Raw genomic sequence first — 18,955 nt, forward strand, 5'->3', positions numbered from 1 at the left:
AGAATGTACAATATTATGTGCACCAGCCAGATCAATATTTCTAAAGGACTGATTGAGAAAAATATATCAGTGGCAACCTCTTCTCTCACTCAGTTTGTCTCTATTGCTTTATCTCTGTCTCTTACTCTCTCACAGACAGCTGAGACTTTCAGCACTGCCATGACGAGTGAACAGGAAATGTCTAAATGTGTTGAGAATGTGCAGGATGGCAGGTTGAAATATGTGATCACTGTACAATCCCACAGTGCTTACAGAACATTTGAGCCACACACATACTGTGAGCATTTATTGCTTTTTGATTAGTCAGCATATGTTTTGTCTGCATGTTTTGTGACACAACCACAACTTATGAGATAATCTATTAAATGATAGAGTGCACAGTCTTCCTAGGCATGTTTTGTGTAGTATGTATGTATGTGACTTCTTTATTTAATTACTAGACCAATAAATAAATAAATTTGGGAGATATATACAGATGTACAGGTGCTGGTCATATAATTAGAATATCATCAAAAAGTTGATTTATTTCACTAATTCCATTCAAAAAGTGAAACTTGTATATTATATTCATTCATTACACACAGACTGATATATTTCAAATGTTTATTTCTTTTAATTTTGATGATTATAACTGACAACTAAGGAAAATCCCAAATTCAGTATCTCAGAAAATTAGAATATTGTGAAAAGGTTCGATATTGAAGACACCTGGTGCCACACTCTAATCAGCTAATTAACTCAAAACACCTGCAAAGGCCTTTAAATGGTCTCTCAGTCTAGTTCTATAGGCTACACATTCATGGGGAAGACTGCTGACTTGACAGTTGTCCAAAAGACGACCATTGACACCTTGCACAAGGAGGGCAAGACACAAAAGGTCATTGCAAAAGAGGCTGGCTGTTCACAGAGCTCTGTGTCCAAGCACATTAATAGAGAGGCATAGGGAAGGAAAAGATGTGGTAGAAAAAAGTGTACAAGCAATAGGGATAACTGCACCCTGGAGAGGATTGTGAAACAAAACCCATTCAAAAATGTGGGGGAGATTCACAAAGAGTGGACTGCAGCTGGAGTCAGTGCTTCAAGAACCACTATGCACAGACGTACGCAAGACATGGGTTTCAGCTGTCGCATTCCTTGTGTCAAGCCACTCTTGAACAACAGACAGCGTCAGAAGCGTCTTGCCTGGGCTAAAGACAAAAAGGACTGGACTGCTGCTGAGTGGTCCAAAGTTATGTTCTCTGATGAAAGTAAATTTTGCATTTCCTTTGGAAATCAGGGTCCCAGAGTCTGGAGGAAGAGAGGAGAGGCACACAATCCACGTTGCTTGAGGTCCAGTGTAAAGTTTCCACAGTCAGTGATGGTTTGGGGTGCCATGTCATCTGCTGGTGTTGGTCCACTGTGTTTTCTGAGGTCCAAGGTCAACGCAGCCGTATACCAGGAAGTTTTAGAGCACTTCATGTTTCCTGCTGCTGACCAACTTTATGGAGATGCAGATTTCATTTTCCAACAGGACTTGGCACCTGCACACAGTGCCAAAGCTACCAGTACCTGGTTTAAGGACCATGGTATCCCTGTTCTTAATTGGCCAGCAAACTCGCCTGACCTTAAAATCTAGAAAATCTATGGGGTATTGTGAAGAGGAAGATGCGATATGCCAGACCCAACAATGCAGAAGAGCTGAAGGCCACTATCAGAGCAACCTGGGCTCTTATAACACCTGAGCAGTGCCACAGACTGATCGACTCCATGCCACGCCGCATTGCTGCAGTAATTCAGGCAAAAGGAGCCCCAACTAAGTATTGAGTGCTGTACATGCTCATACTTTTCATGTTCATACTTTTCAGTTGGCCTAGATTTCTAAAAATCCTTTCTTTGTATTGGTCTTAAGTAATATTCTAATTTTCTGAGATACTGAATTTGGGATTTTCCTTAGTTGTCAGTTATAATCATCAAAATTAAAAGAAATAAACATTTGAAATATATCAGTCTGTGTGTAATGAATGAATATAATATACAAGTTTCACTTTTTGAATGGAATTAGTGAAATAAATCTTTCTAATAAATCAACTTTTTGATGATATTCTAATTATATGACCAGCACCTGTATAATTGTACAGTATATCTATTTAATAGCTCCAGGTTAAATGTGAACATTAGCACCCTCTATTGGTTACATGACAACAAAGGACTTTTATTACAGTGGAAACTCCTATATTCATTATCATATTGTATCCTTGCATTGCATAAAACATGGATTTGTTAAGCTTCATTTTATTGTGTGAATAAGAATTGAGTTTGACTGGTACAATATTATACTGTTGTGTATAACAAATTATTTTCAAATTAGTTTCAAATTGACTAAAGACAACGATGACAGATGTAGATTATTTCCATCATATTTCTTCTTTGATTAAATCAGAAAATTTCAAGCTACTGACCATTACATCATTTAACCTTCTTGATAATTTAATTCTAACCCCTTTTTATAGCCAACATAGTAAAAAAGATGTCAAAAACACTTCTGAGCTAAAAAATAATATTTTTTAATGTGAGTATATTTAGTTTTCTTTCTTAAAAAAATCTAGATATCCATTCAAATAGATTCTTATTAAGGAGCACGAAAACAATGTCCACGACTGGTGCCCAAGTGTCCTCTGATTTTCCAAGTATTCCCCCTTTTTCCCTTTCGTCCTGTCATCCTCTTTATCTCTTTCCCTCCCTGGCTTAGATATTTCCTCACCCGCACTGCTGTGCTCTGTTCATCTTTCTTGGGCTTCTGTTGGTCTATTTCCTTTCTCTATCTCATGCAAAGTGTTGAGTTTCTATGAAACAATGGGGACACCAGGGAGATAGGTACCAGGGGGTTGGGGGGAAGAAGGGGTGGATACATTTACCTTTGTAAGAGTAGCAAGGGACTCCACAGTGTCTCATCAAAGACCAGTCTGCTCAGGCGATCCCCAAGGCAGAGAGTGTGTGTCTAAGAGCTGCTTGCTTTGAAGTCTTTGTATATGCAGAGCCTGGATTTGAATAGAATCACACTACTGCCCCTTTTTTAAACAAATGACATTGCCTTACATCAGAATAGAACTGGTAGATCCTTCTATGACCCATCTTTGACCCCTCAAATTCAATTAATTGTGTACTTATGATACTAACAGGATAATGAAATCAGTGTTTCACATTTTTGCTGAGAAATATATGGTGAAACGCACAAGCAAATTCAAAAGTAGAGAGAATAATTTTACAGTGAATTCTCATTTTAGAAAGGAAAAATAATCATCGGTCAAACTTATTAATGTTATTTGTTTTGTTTTTGTTTTTTGTTTTTTGTTTTTTGCTACTGCTGCTGCTGCTGCTGTTTCTAGTTCTAGCCTCACGTGCAAACAAAATAGCTCATACAATCCTCCACTAGATGCCGCCAGACCCTTATTTCCTGAGCAGGAATAATATCACCATTGCTAAGTCTTCTATTAAACACTAGGCCCCACTGCTTTGACTAGTACGGTATACATGAGTATGTGTACATTTCCTATATGAACATTGTATTAAAAAGTAATTTTGGCTCTGCTTCATTTGTGAAAATTAATGTGTTGTTTGAACTTTGTGTAGCTTTTGCTAGGGCCTTATACATACTTTTTATTAGAATGGCGATCGATTATTGTTTGACCTCAAATATTTTTTTTTGTGAAAAAAATACAATATTAAATTGAACCAAAGCACTTGTGAAGTTAAATTCAGCTAAATATTTCATTGTCCTTACTACATGGAAAAAGTACAAGTATACTAAGTTATCCAAGTATATAATTATAAGTAGGCCTATACAAGTATATAACTAATGATTCTGTACAAGCCTATTATTTAGGCAAAAACACTCAATTTTATACAATATAGCAGGGCATCCTTGCTTCATTTCTGTATAAAGACTGCTCTGTACATCTCTTAAATAATGAACAGAGTACCTAGACTGTGTTAGGCTACAGTTGTCACATTATGTTTTGCCATTAACAGTTTAGACATTGCTACTGCCTCACGGGTGTGTTTAGTAGTTGACATCATAAGCCACAACATTTCTTAGTGTTAGCACTGCTTGTAAGAGAGAGGCCAAGGCCAGTTCATTTAAGCCTGTAATGGTAAATCAAGGCAAATTGGACAGTATTGCATTGGTTAAATAAAGATTTACGGCGCCAGAGGTAATTGGCTTTCCATCTTGGCCAGATGTTCGCAGCTTCGATAGTGCCGAGAGACGCAGCAAATATAAGGTGAGAGCACGTGCTAGTGTTCAATTTAACAGATGCCTGTTTTCCTCTCGCGTGAGCACATCTGTTATTTGGACTGTGTTTTTGCATCTATTGTCGGTTTATTTATAGATTGATGCTTAGAAAATTGTCTATTTGTGTAAGCGCATAGGTGAATAATTAACACAACTACTTTAAATTGCAGCAGGTTTAAATGCTGTGGATAAAGAAGGCCTTTTAAGTCCTTTCAGCAGAACTCAGCCGTGGTGATTATGGGCCATTTAAATTAGTTTCAAATAATTTGAAGTTGCCCAAACAGCCATCCATCATTCTGTCAAATGCCACGCCCCCTCGTCGTTTATTGGCTGCGGGGGTTGCACCTATGGCACGTCACCAGAGGAGTGACTTTAAAATTTTCTCCCTGTTCGTTCATGAGTAATTTCAGCGTAAACTGACGCCAGAAATAAGACTTTGCAGCTCACAGGAGGTTTTAGGCACCAATTCATAAGAAAGCGAGTTATAATAGATACTAGTTTTAAGAACCCGCCACGTGCGAGATCATGTGCAATAGCTCAACGTTAACATGAATTTGACGGTTGTGGCGGAGCGCTTCTAACAAGAGGGACGATTTTGAAGTTTGTTGGAACACGCGACACTCGGATTATCAAAAGACCATTTTCTTCAACGATTTTTGGGTGGACGAAATAAAAATACAAAAACAAGGAGACAACCAGTCTCTCACTGCTTAATACCGCGCAATAACTTTGAGAGTGATTCTTTGACTTCTTTCCAGACTACGTACAAATAACGGTGAGTAAAAATCTAGTAAACATTTAATCACTAAACCGATTGTGAACTTGTTTTCAGAGAGTTTCGTTGTCTGTCTGTTTTAACAGTTTCTAGTCAGTTCTGTGCGTGTTCAAACACGCATATCAAAACGTCTGCTCCTATAAGATGTCATTATTTTGTATTTTATCACACTTTTGTAGCTATGTGTAATTTAGCAGACGTCAAGGCAGTTTACTCTACATTTTGATGTAAATAGCGTTGTACTTTACCAGCTGAGTTACAGACCAAAAATTAAAGTTTTATTTAAAGTTGTGTGTAGGTGTTATGTTTTTGTTTTTTTTTTGTTTTTTGCCAACCTTTTATTGAAATACTTCATTAACCAAACTTTACATTGGTTCATCTTGGCTGCAACTTTCCCGTACAGTAACTCTCACTCATGGCTGTATCTCAAATCACCGTGAGCTGCCAACCTAGACAGCTGGGCTGAGTTGGTGTCTAGGTAAAATGCTGTCTAGGTAGGCAGCACATTATGTTTCGAGACGCAGCCTTTATGTGTGCTGTCACTGGAGCGGAGAATTGTGCACAATGGGGAGTTGTGCGCAGAGTGTTAATTAAAAAGAGACCCGTTTTAATGAAACGGCGAAGCGTGTAGTTATATGGCCCCAGAGCGCATTATTAAAAGAGAAGGATATACTGCTAATCTGCGGTGGTGCCAACCAGGGTATGGTCATTTGCTCACTGGACTCGCTACTATTTTTAGAGGCTGCGAACCATGGTGTTACGCTCATTTATTTTAATTATCACCGACTTACACTGGGTTTGTGCGCAGTTATTATTCTCCTAACCGACGTGTAAATGACACTAAAAATTCACATTTACAGCACAAGTCAAATTATATTTAAAAAAGCGAAATTATTCTCGCGTTAGCGAGTTTCTATGGAGACCGCGCGGTTAGTTCTCAACAGACGTTCCGCCCCACAGAAGGAAAAGTTGAAGCACAACCATAAAACATAACATTGTGTTCTTAAGTCTCCTACACCATTAGGCTAGTAATTGATGATATGTGATTTGTCTAATAGTGTAGACCCATCATTTGCTCCGTCAAGCCGACACCAATCCATCAGTCTGCGCTCGGACAGCGACGGTATTGTGTTTCTCTTCATTAGCTTCTGTTTTTGCCTCTTATTTCATCAATCAGCCCGTTAGTCGAGTGGAACTGAACGAGCCTCCCCCTCGATGACCTTTCTGATGACAGCGTTTAAATAACGAGAGAGAAAGAGAAGAGTTTGGTCTATTTCCAGAGTAGCTCCTCACTTCGAAACTAGCAGTACTTTGGTTGAATAGTTCAGTTTATTCATACGTTTGGGAAAACAGGATGAATTCTCGACTTGAAGACCTTGAGGTACATTCTTTTTTATTTGTATGTATGTTTTATTAATCTAATGTTACTCCATTAACTTTATATAGGATATAATTTACTAAGAAGCCCCTCTAAGTATAAAAAATAGTTAACATGGGTCTGAAGAGCTTTTACGACATTCTCCACTCATTTATCTCATAATCTGCACATTGATCTACAACTGTTTGCCCATAAATCACCTATATGCCCAGATTTGCCTGTTTTAAGTTATAAGTGACCTTTAAACAAACTTTGCACTCCTCTTAAGTAGTATGTATGCCATTTTGCTTGCCTTTTAAGTAAGGAATTGGTCACAACACAATGCAGACTGCCAAAGATAGGCCTACAGCGTCACAACTCCTGCTACCCTGTGATAAGACACTACATTAAGCCTCAAAGCTTAAAAAAGGTTGTCGCCAAACGTTTCCAGTGAAGGATTAACTTACCTAAGTTATTAGAGGGATAATGTAATTGTTCTGTATTGAAACAGCCAAGCCTCAAAGCCTGTGATATTCCCCCAGGGTCCCATTCAGCAGCATTGTCTCTCTAGCTCTCAGGTCTGCAGGAGAAGGATGATTAAAAAATGGGGGATTTGCATTTTCATGAAATTAACTGTTGCAAAGTTATTTGGCAACCTGCTTTGGAATGGCACTTCTGCAGGTGTGCGGGAATGACAATGTATGGTGCTTGTTACTGGTGTCAGTTATGGAGAAAAAAGTCCTGAGGCGAAATCTGTTTGCGTAGGGGCGCTGAATAAATTTACCTTTGGTTCAGATTTATAATCTCATACAACTGGTCCCAGTGCATTTAATAAGATATCAGGCTCATAGTTTGTGTAAGACTTACAAATATGCCCAACTCTGACATGACAATGAAAAGATTAGAGCCAAGAGTGTCGGAAATTGGTTTAAACTGGTGCCTGGCAAATTCTCCAATAAGAATTCAGGCATGCATGTTCATGTCAGTTTCGGGATGTCACTCTGTTTGTAGGGGAAATGCACATGCAGCTCTCTGAGTGTTGTAGACCTGCTCGACCTGTTTTATCAGGTAAGGTGAGGGAATGTAAACCACACATGTGCACAAGATCTTTCAAGTTTATTTTTTTTTTGCAGATTGCTAATGCTTAGCTTTAGGATTTCTCCATTTTCATGTTGAAAGCTCCGTTTCATAATTCCACCGCACCACTGCATAAACTGTTTGTAAGGTGCTTACAAACAGGGATAGTTCCCCCCTCCAAAAAAAAAAAAAAAGGTCATAATTTAGTCACCCTCATCCACCCTTATGTCATTCCAAACCTGTATGGCACGTATAACACAAAAGAAGACATTTTGAAAGTATGGACAGAAAGAAAAAAAAACAGAGAATTTTTTCTAAATATCCTATTTTTGTGTTAGGGTAAGTTTCATTTTGGGGGGAACTGTCCCTTTAGGAGCCTATTGTACCTGTTGGCACTGTTCATGCTCTTGTTTGTGGGAAAGCGCGTGGCGGTTGATATCTTATGTCCGGCACAAGGTTGGGAAGACAGATATGACCTGAGGAAAGCATTCCCACTCCTTTGCAGCAAAGCACAAAGAGCCTTCCTGTTGCTTTCCTCTCCTCTTTTGACCCCAGGTCGACCCTACCAATCAACAGGGCTCAGTTGTGACCTCTAACCTGGCCTCCGTCTCCAGGCTGCTGCTGACTGACCTCTCCTTTAGAACAACAGAGGGAGGAAATAACAAGTGATATAGCCTCAGCCAGATGTCCAAAGCCTCTTCCTCACATTGCTGCAGCCTGTAGTCTCCAAAAGGAGAAAACTGCACAGTCTGGTCCTCATGGGATTTTCCTGAGGTTCTCCAAATGCTGCATAGAAGCTCACTTTCGTGTCTGTTCAGAAAACAATGCAGAGATACAAAGTTATTTTTAGAAATAAAATGTGCAAGCATTTCCTAATGCATCTGAGCATATGTATTGTACTTCGAGTCTGAATGTGTTTTGCTTAGTTGGATGGTCTGACCTTCTCAAACCACAACTTTATAACTTATTTTAGATAATGTTTAAAAAAAGGTAATATGTTGGCCTGAAGCTAGACATACTAAAAATGTATGTGTGTGTGTGTGTGGTGAGGATGGTTAGTGGTTAGACTGAATTCATCCTTCTGGAACTGCATAAGGCTGTTTATTGAGAGCGGGAATAGTTTGCTTGCTCGCAGGGAAATGGCTGGTGAACAGTAACTCATCAAGGGAATACACTCGACATAAGTGAAAACATACTCGAACTAAAATCATCAGACAGGGAATGACAAATCAGCTGCACTTTCATTTGGAAAACATCATTAACAGTGGTTGGTGTTGTGATTGAGTTCTCGTGTTGGTTGAAGGCTGTTTACCACAAGACATTCTGACTGCAAACTAGGACATATTAAAAATCAGTCTTGGAAAAGTAGTTGAGTTCCGGCCCCCAATTATTTTTGTTTATGTACTGTGAAAACCGTGGTAAAGCAAGGTGGTGTTTGTAAAGTCTCATACAGATAAGGATAGCTAGATTTCTAGATTAGTGCTCTTATTTGGAGATGCCATATTGATATGACCCCTGTTCTCGGATCAACATTCACACTCTGAGATAAGGTACTCTGAAAGGGAACAGACTTTAGTTTTTGTCCTTATGGTTTCAGTTACTGCCATTTGAAAGCTGCACTGCCTCCAGCTGGGTTTGATCTCCACTCATATTTGCAATGAAAGTTCTGGAAATGAGCTGTAGATATAAACTGATAATGTTAAGGCAGATATAAAAATCTGTGGACTACATAATTTCCATAGAATTGCCTGCAGCATTAGTTTTATTATAGTTCCGTGGCAATAACTTTGCACTATAAATTTCTTTTTCTTTTAACTAACTTTTCTTGAGGTACTTCATATAACATTGTTTGTACAAACACATTTTAAATGCATTTAACTATAAAAAATGGATTTGATGATGTTCATAATGTTAACTAACTATTGTTAATAAAATATCACATTCATAATGGTGTTATGGTGGTCATAGGTTGTTTAGCAGTGCCTTAGGCTCTGTCCATTATCCAGTCATTTTAGAAGCACAGGTTCTTGTGCAAGAGCAGGTTGTTTTCTAGACAGACTTGTGTACCTCTTCATTGGTGAAACACTGCCAAGACTTACATTGAGTACCGTTTCATTAACTGCTTACAGTTCTGCTATATCCAACCACATTTTTTTTCTCTCATTGCACTGCATTGTGGGATAAAAATATTGTAAATAGTGTCTTAGTTATGATTGTTTCCTTTGATTAGAAACCTTTTCTCTTAGCCAGTATAAAAACATTACAGAATACAACTGTTTGCACTATTACATGAAGAAAATAAGCTAAACGTTATAACTGGCCCTTATATGTAATCATAACTTAAAGAAAATGAAAAATAAATGATATTTCAGTGCTTTAAAAGACCTCTGCTGTTGGGGGCTTGCAATACTGTTGTTGTGAGCTGACTAGTTGCTACTCTGGCAAACTTTTTTTTGAATATTCCTCACTCAGAATACCAAACTCAGAATACAAAAGAATGGTGATAAACAACAAAGATAATTTTAGATGTAATAAAACCCTGAACTTTACAAAGCAATAACCTAAAGGTGAGCACAACCACAGAGAAATAAAATGACAAATGGTAAAAAAAGAGAAAACATTACGCAGCCACATTATGTATTCAAGTTGCATTGCATTTGGGGAACCTAGGCACTAGCATAGTACTGTAAACATATTTTATTACACTTAATCTGTAAATATACTTCAGTATACTGTGCTGCTACATCAGTCATTTTCCTGGCTTTGTTTACTGTTATTTTCTGTAATAAATTGTAGAAATATACTGTAAAATTGTAATCCGAATTGGTCAGTCAGTTTCTCTTGTCTCTGGTTTGGGACATTGAAAATGAAATCAGCAATAGAGAGAGAATATATATCTGTCCCATTAATCTACTATGATGTTTTCTTAGGATCATAAGAATGTATTATGTTGATTTGTTTGAAGAGGTTTGGGGGAACATCTCTAATGGCTGATCTTCTGATAATGGCAGAACTATCTGGTCTCTGGATAACACAGGCCAGATATGCTGATTTACGAGCTTCTCCGTTCTATCCCGCAGGCAGGCGATGGTGAACAGCCGTGTGGAAACCACTGCTGTCGCGGTAACGGGAGGTAGTGGCGGTGCAGTGCGCTCCTGTGCAGGCTGCGGAGGTCGGATCTCGGATCGCTTCCTGCTCTTCTCCATGGATCGGTACTGGCACACGCGCTGCCTTAAGTGCTCCTGCTGCCAGGCTCAACTGGGAGAGATCGGCAGCACCTGCTTCAGCAAAGGAGGAATGATCCTCTGCAGGAACGATTACATCAGGTACTAAAAGAAACGTGCAGTCAGGGATTTGGTGGGACTGAGACAGAAACGTTGAATAAGAGAAAATAAATGATGTTCCTCCTGGTCACAGTGTCAATCGTAATGTGTTAGACTAGGAGGATAAGAAATCTCTGGGTTTGACTGGAAACGAATCAATAAAATGTTATTGATTCCTGAACTTGATTGTCGTTTTATATCATTTGACATATCCATATCTCCTTTCTAGAATTGGTAGTGCTTTAAGTTCAGGTGAATGGTCTGAAATGCTCAGGATATTTAGATGGGCTTCCACAGACTTGTTGTAAATTTGTTTCATATTTAAGCAGAAGAAAACCGATAAAATCCTGCACACTGCTAGGTATGCAACAATACATTTAGCCCATGGTTCAATACATACCTCGGCAGAACCGAAATGACCCACAAACCACATATTTGAAAGACGGTGGTGCTTCCTCATATTGCAGCCTCACTTCACCATTTGCCATGTTAAAGTGTGAAATCTGACACCAGCATTGCAAGCATGGTTATGCGCCCCCTAACTTTAGTGCACTACATTGTGATTGGGATATTTACTCGGGGCGAGTACGTAAAACGTAAAACCGAAAGAAAGAAAAATCAATCAATGCAGTGCAGCATCTGACATTTATTTTAGACATCTTTTCTGTGGCAACTCATTGGAATATATGTTACTGCGTGAACTGTAACAGGACAAGAAAAGTTCACCGATTATGACAGGAAGTGTGTGGGTGCATGTAACATGGCATCTGGAGCAGCCATATTCCTCAAAGACTCCCCACATGTTTTTCATGTGCTGTACACCGCTTTAGATTCAGGCTGTACTGTTTAACCACACAGTCAGTGATCAAATTAGAACTCCACTCAGAACTGTCATTTTGTCATAAATTTTGACCAGTCTACAAAACAACCGTAACCTTGATTTGCAAACCCTAACAATTGATCGTTTATTTTTATGGCAGTTTTCGCTGAGGTCTATGATTGCATATGTGCCATATGATGATTACATAACTCTTTGATTGAATTTGGCTTCTATTCCCTTGTATATTTTGAGCTGAAGGCTCCAGAGGTGAGGAGATTAGATTTGTTTATAATCACTGAGGCTTTGAAATTGACCTCTGTGTGTTTGGATGTGTGCAGTGATGCATTGGTCCATGACGGCACGGCATTGTTGCCTGTTAGACCCACACTGGTCTGTTTGGACCTCAACCAGGGATCTCTGACTATTTGGCATTGCCACACAGATGGTTTTTTTTGTATGCCTGTGATTGCTGTAGAAGTGCCAGAGATGCCTGCTTAAAAGTCAAATAATCTTTCTGACCCCAAAATCAAAAAGAAACAGTGCAGTCCTGCCATATTTGAAACAAATATTACTGATACAAAATAATTGTCATAGTTAAGAGTTTATTGCAAGAGTTTATAAGAGTTAATGACAAACAGGATTTTTGTTTTAAAATAATTTTGAATTTCTCCCACATTTTTTTTTTAATATACATATTTATGTATATTAATATATTATCATGTATATTCAAATACTTTTGTTATTATTAGCTATTAATATTAATTTTATTTTATATGCATTTTATATTGATATGAATTAATTTATTAAATATTAATGTATTCATATTATTGATATATTACTTTTTAAAAATACCTAATATAATATGAAAAATAGTTTGACATGGGACTGACTGAACTGAAAAATAATACAAAATAATAATAAAATTATTGTTGTTGTTGTTGTTGTTGTTGCTATTCAATATAGTGTGTATTTTGCCAATTTTGTATTATTTTTCACCAGTTTAGGCCTCCTTAAAGGGTTAGTTCACCCAAAAATGAAATTTCTGTCATTAATTACTCACCCTCATGTCGTTCCACACCCATAAGACCTTTGTTCATCTTTGGAACACAATTCAAGTGAGAAAGAAAATACTTTCTTCACAAAGGACATCTCTTACAGCACTATAATTCAGCAAACATGTTATACGTGTCAAGGGTGGTCTTGGGGATATTTCCTTTAAGAGTGCATGTAAGGTGTACTCAATCTGCAGTGTATTAAATATGTATAATACAGCTAATCAAAAGGGCAGAGCTTCATTACCAAATGACACAGCATGGAGCCTGAGGTCTGATAAAAGTAGGGTGCATTAATTAGGGAGAACAGGGCTCCTTTCTGCCGTCTCTTATTAAATTACTGTTTGGATTAAGATCAAAAATTCATTACTGCGAGCAGTCAGAGCTGGGACAGTGATAGCGGAGGAGGGGTTGAGAGAGAGAGCGAGAGAGGGGAAGGGGAAGAGGAGAAAGTGAAGCGGTGAGAATTAGCTGCCAAACTGGTCTGGTTACCGTCACAATAAAGACCCCTGAGAGGGAGTGGAAGAAATGTTTCCTACTGAAACATGACTGTGACACGGTGGCTCCAGGTGTTCTGAATGAAAACAACTTGTTTGTGTGCATGTGTGCGAGTGGAATGCTTGTATGTTGCAGTTTGTTTGTTTGCATCTGGGTTTTATCTCTGTACAACCTAGTGTGTGGATGCTTTTTTTCTTTCAGCTCATCAAGAGCACGACTTGAACTCATTTGAGTGTTCTCCTAAAATTGTTCATAACAACCTCAAGCTCAGGCAGCAGAGTAATCAAGTGCACCCTAATTAGGAGCCAAGGGTGGATCAGAGGCTCCTATAGCCGCCACCCCCCACCCATTGCCACCAATTACACTGCCACTCCAGATTAGCTGATAGGCTGCAGTCTAAGGACTAGAGGGGCTTTGGTGCCCTGCCATCCAAGCCAAGCCACGCACAAACACACACATTGCGAAGCACTCAAACTTAAAGCTATGGACATAAAAATGAATTTCCCCATGTGTGCATCCAAATAAATGCATCCATCCATCATAAATACATAAAAAATCCGTACAGCTCCAGGGGGTTAATAAAGGCCTTCTGAAGCAAAGCGATGGGTTTTTGTCAGAAAAATATCCATATTTAACCTGTTAGTGTTCCACTGTACCACTTGTGGTACACATACCTTTCAAAAGAGACCAAAACCATGCATATACTCCAAATGGTTCAAGCATGCAACAGCATGCAATTTACTTTGGGTATGCCTTTAGCCGTTTAGGCAAATTTTGCAGGAATGCTAAGGGGTTAAAACTTTATAAAGTAATATAACTAGCTTCCGCCAGATGACCGTACGCATACTGCACAAGTGGACTTGCGCCAAATGAGTAACCCCTGACATGATGTATGACGCAGGATGTAGGAGTATAATAAGCTTAGACCTCTCTCGCAGTTTAAACAAATAAGGCTGGGCAACAAACTCAAGCTCCTCATCTCTTATATCGAAATCCTCCGACATTTCTCTTTAAAATTTCTCGTTTTAGACTTCCAATTCATGACCGGTGTTTTGTTTTGCTCTAGCCTCTGAGCTTCCGCGTTCGTCTTTTGCGCCATGTGTCGGGTCAGGGGTTACTCTTCCACCGCAAATTGATGCTTACGGCTATCTGCCGGAAGCTAGTTATTTTACTTTATAAAGTTTTAAATATGGATGTTTTCTTACAAAAAACAATCACTTCACTTCAGAAGGCCTTTATTAACCCCCTGGAGCCTTGTGAATTATTTTTTTTTATAATGGGGGGTGGGGGGGGGGTCATATACATAAAATAGTCATATACACCTAGGATGGCTTGAGGGTGAGTAAATCATGGGATAATTTTCATTTTTTGGGTGAACTATCCCTTTAATGAGAAGTTTTATTTTCAGGGTGGTTATGCAATATGGTAAACCGTTTTTATGAGTGAGAACATCACTTAATAAACATGTATTTGTTGACTTTCAGCTAATTTCTTCCTACTCTTTTAAAATATTCTTGTTTGAATTAATTGCTGTTTTTTTTTTTTTTTTTTTTTTTTTTTTCCCCACTGTGCAGATTGTTTGGTCACAGTGGAGCCTGCAGTGCATGTGGACAGTCTATCCCTGCCAGTGAGATGGTGATGAGGGCCCAGGGTAACGTCTACCATCTAAAGGTGAGCCATAGTCTGTTGTCAGCAAATGCTCATCTTTGTCTGTATTAAAAACAAAAAAGTTATGTGCATTTTTCATTGATTTTATTTTTTTATTATTTTTTGAGCTCCTTATTTTTAAACAAAATATAACTCAATCTTCTGGTGAAATGTCAAACTTCACCAATCATTTTTGTCCACTTAAACCCCGGCCCTTTCTTACAATGACTGCAAGCAAGTTCACATTTAGATCTGCCTCCATCCAGTCAACAACCAAGTCCCTGTCCTACTTTTTTTTTTTTGTCTTTTTCTATAATCTGTTTTACACAAATGTGTCACAATATGGAAGAAAAAAATATCTGTCCTTACTTCCATTATATACAAAAACAAAATATTAAAAAACAAACAGGATAAAGAACTAAACTAAATAATGCAAAATCTTATCTGTAGCAAACAAACAAAACAAGATTAGAATATAAAATAAATTAAATAAAATTGAAAATCAATTGGAAATCACCATTTGCAGAATTTTTCCAACATCCTTGTACACTTACAAGGTTACAATTTCTGAACCAGTCCCAAACATAAGGGAATTTGTTTTGTACATTGCAATTACCTAATTCCCTTTGACATTGCCATGAACGCCAGCAGGAATTGCTCAACATAAGCTTGAGACAATGCTTAATAGTTAGATTTATGAAATTTTATTTCTTTTTGAGTATTGTATTGCAACTCCCTCAAGACTGGAAGTCGAAAGACTGAAATGCATAATTCTTGCAAAACAATGACTTGGACCCACATCCCATATCTCCAGAATGAGAATTAGAGGCATTATTGTATTAAAGTATGTGTTTATGCTTCTCATTATTTGGTTGGAATGGAAACATCTGTAAAGACCTAAAGCAGTCTCTTTTTGGGGAAATAAGTTTCTCTTTGAATTGTCAGCTGAAGTCTTGCTTTTACTGAACACTGATAGCAGGATAGTCTCAAGAGACGCCTACCGAAACTCATCAACTAACCATTTTCCCAAATGCACCACACATTCCTCCTTAATTATAGTGGTGTAGGTGTCAACCTGTCTTAATAATATTTGATTGGAAAAGGAAACCATTCCCTGATTAAGCTGAGAGGATCGGTTTGGTTTCCCAGTGGTCCATGTTTGCATAAGTTTTCAAAATTGGGTAACTACATCCTGACAATTTCTAATTTGTGAGTATCTGAAGAAATGTGAGCTTATAGGGTAATAGATTTTTCCAAACAATGCAAATGTACCATATGTGTAGGTACTCTGGTCTCGCTCACTTCCCCATTTATTTCAGTAGTGGAAAACTACTTTTTTCTGCTTATATTTATGAATTAATTTCAGTCTATTTAAAGTTGACAAGACATGAAAGTTCACAGTCGCTGTGTCCAAATATGCCTACTTCCCTACTACATAGTAAGAGAAAAACGGTATGTGAGCCGAGTAGTATGTATTCTACTCTGATCTACTACTTCCACCAAGATTCTGAAGTGTGTATTCGATGGATACTTTACTATTTCATGAGGCCACAGGAGAGGATTTGTGAATGGCAGTAGGTCACATGACAATGACAACATGGAGGATATCGTACGTCTGAATTTCATTCAAACTACACACATTCATACTACATAGAACATACTTTTTTTAAACGGTCACGAAGTAAGTTTCAAACCAAATTTGATACCTACTCTACAGTACACCATTTCGGATGCAGCACCTATCTACTTTGCAATTGTATCTCATTGATCTTATTGTAAACTATCCATCCTTTTTTTTTTTTTTTTTTTATTTATTTATTTTTACTATATGGAACTTCCATTTCATCTCAACTTTAATACTTTTTTTTATTTGAAAAATTGACTTGTCTTATTAAATGAGACACCTACGGAGCCCCTAAAGGGACCTTTGCAAAAATAAAAAATATACAGAGTTTCGCGTGCGCACGCGATATGGTTCTCGTGCGCACCCGTTACAATTTCCGGTTTGTGTATACTAAAACCTATTTAATTTGTGCGTCACTGCCTATGAAGAAAGCAAGAGTATGCATGCACATGAACTAATAAAGATCTATTTGCTCAAAATTATGAAGAAAATGCAAGTATGGATGAATTAATAAAGATCTATTTGCTCAACATTATACAGAAAATGCGAGTATGGATGTGCATGCATTAATAAAGATCTATTTGCTTAAAATTATGAAGAAAATGTGAGTAGCCTATGGATGAATTAATAATGATCTATTTGCTCAAAATTATAAAAAAAAACGTGAGTATGGACGCGCATGAATAAAAATCTATTTGCTGAAAATTATAAAGAAAATGAGAGTATGGATGTGTATGAATTAATAACAATCTGTTTGCTGAAATGTGGCTTTCATAGGGCAGTTATATCACGGCCTTATGTCTGCTTTAAAGCATTCTCTGTGACGGCCAGGAAACCGCAACATTAATGGCTGTGTGCATTGTTCTTTTTGCCAAGTTTAAAAAAAAAAGGCTGATACAGTAAAAAGTGCTTAAAATGTGGCTTTCGTTAGGGCAGTGCGTCATATTTCAAGGACTTATGTCCATTTTAACGAATTTAACTCTGTGGCATCCAAGAAATCGCGCTGAGAAATGGGCTCAGTGTGCATTGTGATAATGCCACATTTAATGGTTCATGAAAAAACACTGGTAAAGTAAAAATGATAAAACTTTGTATTTTGTTAGGGCAGTAGGCCATATTTATATTGTCCCATATAAAAATACTGGAACTGTAAAATGTAGGCCAACTAAAATTACGTATTTCACAAGATCAGACGGCCCTTTATTAAACCACTTTGTCGGATTTAACGCATCCTTACAGGTGGCAGAGAAATGCTTATTTTCTTCATTCAGTTCTAACAGCGCTCATTGCAAGTAGAGCCATAGACGTAAAGGACTTTAGATATAAAGGAAGGCACACGTTTAAAAAAATTAAAACGAATAATTAGCTGTATTCATCCTAGACGAACTGGTCCAAGAAAGCCAGATTTTGAGCAAATACAGCTTTATTAGTTCATGTGCATCCATACTCTCGCTTTCTTCATAGGCAGTGACGCACAAATGAAATGGGTTATAGTATACACAAACCGGAAATTGTAATGCGTACGCACGCGATACGTTTCTTGTGAGCACGCGAAACTGTCAATTTTTTATTTTTGCAAAGGTCCCTTTGGGTGCTCCGTAGACACCAGAGCAGAGTACCAATGAAATAACAATTTTTTTTTTTTTTTTTTTTCTTCTTCCTTTTTTTTCTCCTCCACAGTGTTTCACTTGTGCCACATGTCGAAATCGCTTGGTGCCTGGTGACCGATTTCACTACGTCAACGGCACCATCTTTTGTGAGCATGACCGACCAGGTGGAGCTTTGCTCAGTAGTCACCTGACCCCCCTGCAGAGCAACACCCTCCTACCCGACCAGAAGGTATAATGAAAACACTGTGAATTGAAATCGTTTGTGCAAACCTATTATTGTCAGTGCTATCCCTCAATTTGCATTTAAAACAGTAACATAAAGTTACTTACATTATGTAAATGTACATTTTTGTAAATGTACATTTATGGTACCAGATGATTGAAAAACATATGATTAAAAAAAATAAGAGAAAGAAACAAACTGATCGGCTACTTGGTTCTTTTTACACAGGTTTGCTGAGGAAACATGGATGTATAATTTGCGGTGTGCCTTTTCTTCATATATTTCCTCACCTCTTCCCTCCAATCTATCATTGTGAATGTCCACCCACAACCAAGATCTTCCACGCCACTTTTGTGCATTCAGCCACCTTAGAAGAATTCAGAACCACGCAAGTACTGAGTCACTTGCGAGACAATCACCCCTAACGAGGGAAACGTAATCAAGTCGAAGAAAGACACAGAAGCAAAAAATGATCATACGCACGCATATGTGGTCTGTGTGGTTACGGCTGGGATAGCCTGACCCTGAAATCCTTAGACTCCATAAAAGAGCAGCTCTCTAAAGCTGGGGTGAAGCTCAACATGATTTTGTTCCGCTTTGAGAAGTTTCTCAAGAAATGTTGTGGACGTTACCCGACATTTTGGACTGTGGGGGTCTATAGATGATGGTAGATATCACT

The 18,955-nt window shown here is 38.0% G+C and overlaps 1 protein-coding gene across 1 annotated transcript; it reads left to right on the top strand.

The window, feature by feature from the left end:
* The first annotated feature begins 4,647 nt into the window (after positions 1-4,647).
* lmo4a (LIM domain only 4a) lies at positions 4,648-18,288 on the top strand. Its single transcript, XM_051894921.1, has 4 exons — positions 4,648-5,045; positions 10,560-10,805; positions 14,747-14,843; positions 18,124-18,288. The coding sequence occupies exons 2-4, from the start codon at positions 10,567-10,569 to the stop codon at positions 18,286-18,288; spliced, it is 501 nt and encodes a 166-aa protein (XP_051750881.1). The 5' UTR covers positions 4,648-5,045; positions 10,560-10,566.
* The last annotated feature ends 667 nt before the right edge of the window (positions 18,289-18,955 follow it).

The sequence above is a fragment of the Ctenopharyngodon idella genome, chromosome 5 (assembly GCF_019924925.1).
Source record: "Ctenopharyngodon idella isolate HZGC_01 chromosome 5, HZGC01, whole genome shotgun sequence".
Taxonomy (NCBI): Eukaryota; Metazoa; Chordata; class Actinopteri; order Cypriniformes; family Xenocyprididae; genus Ctenopharyngodon; species Ctenopharyngodon idella.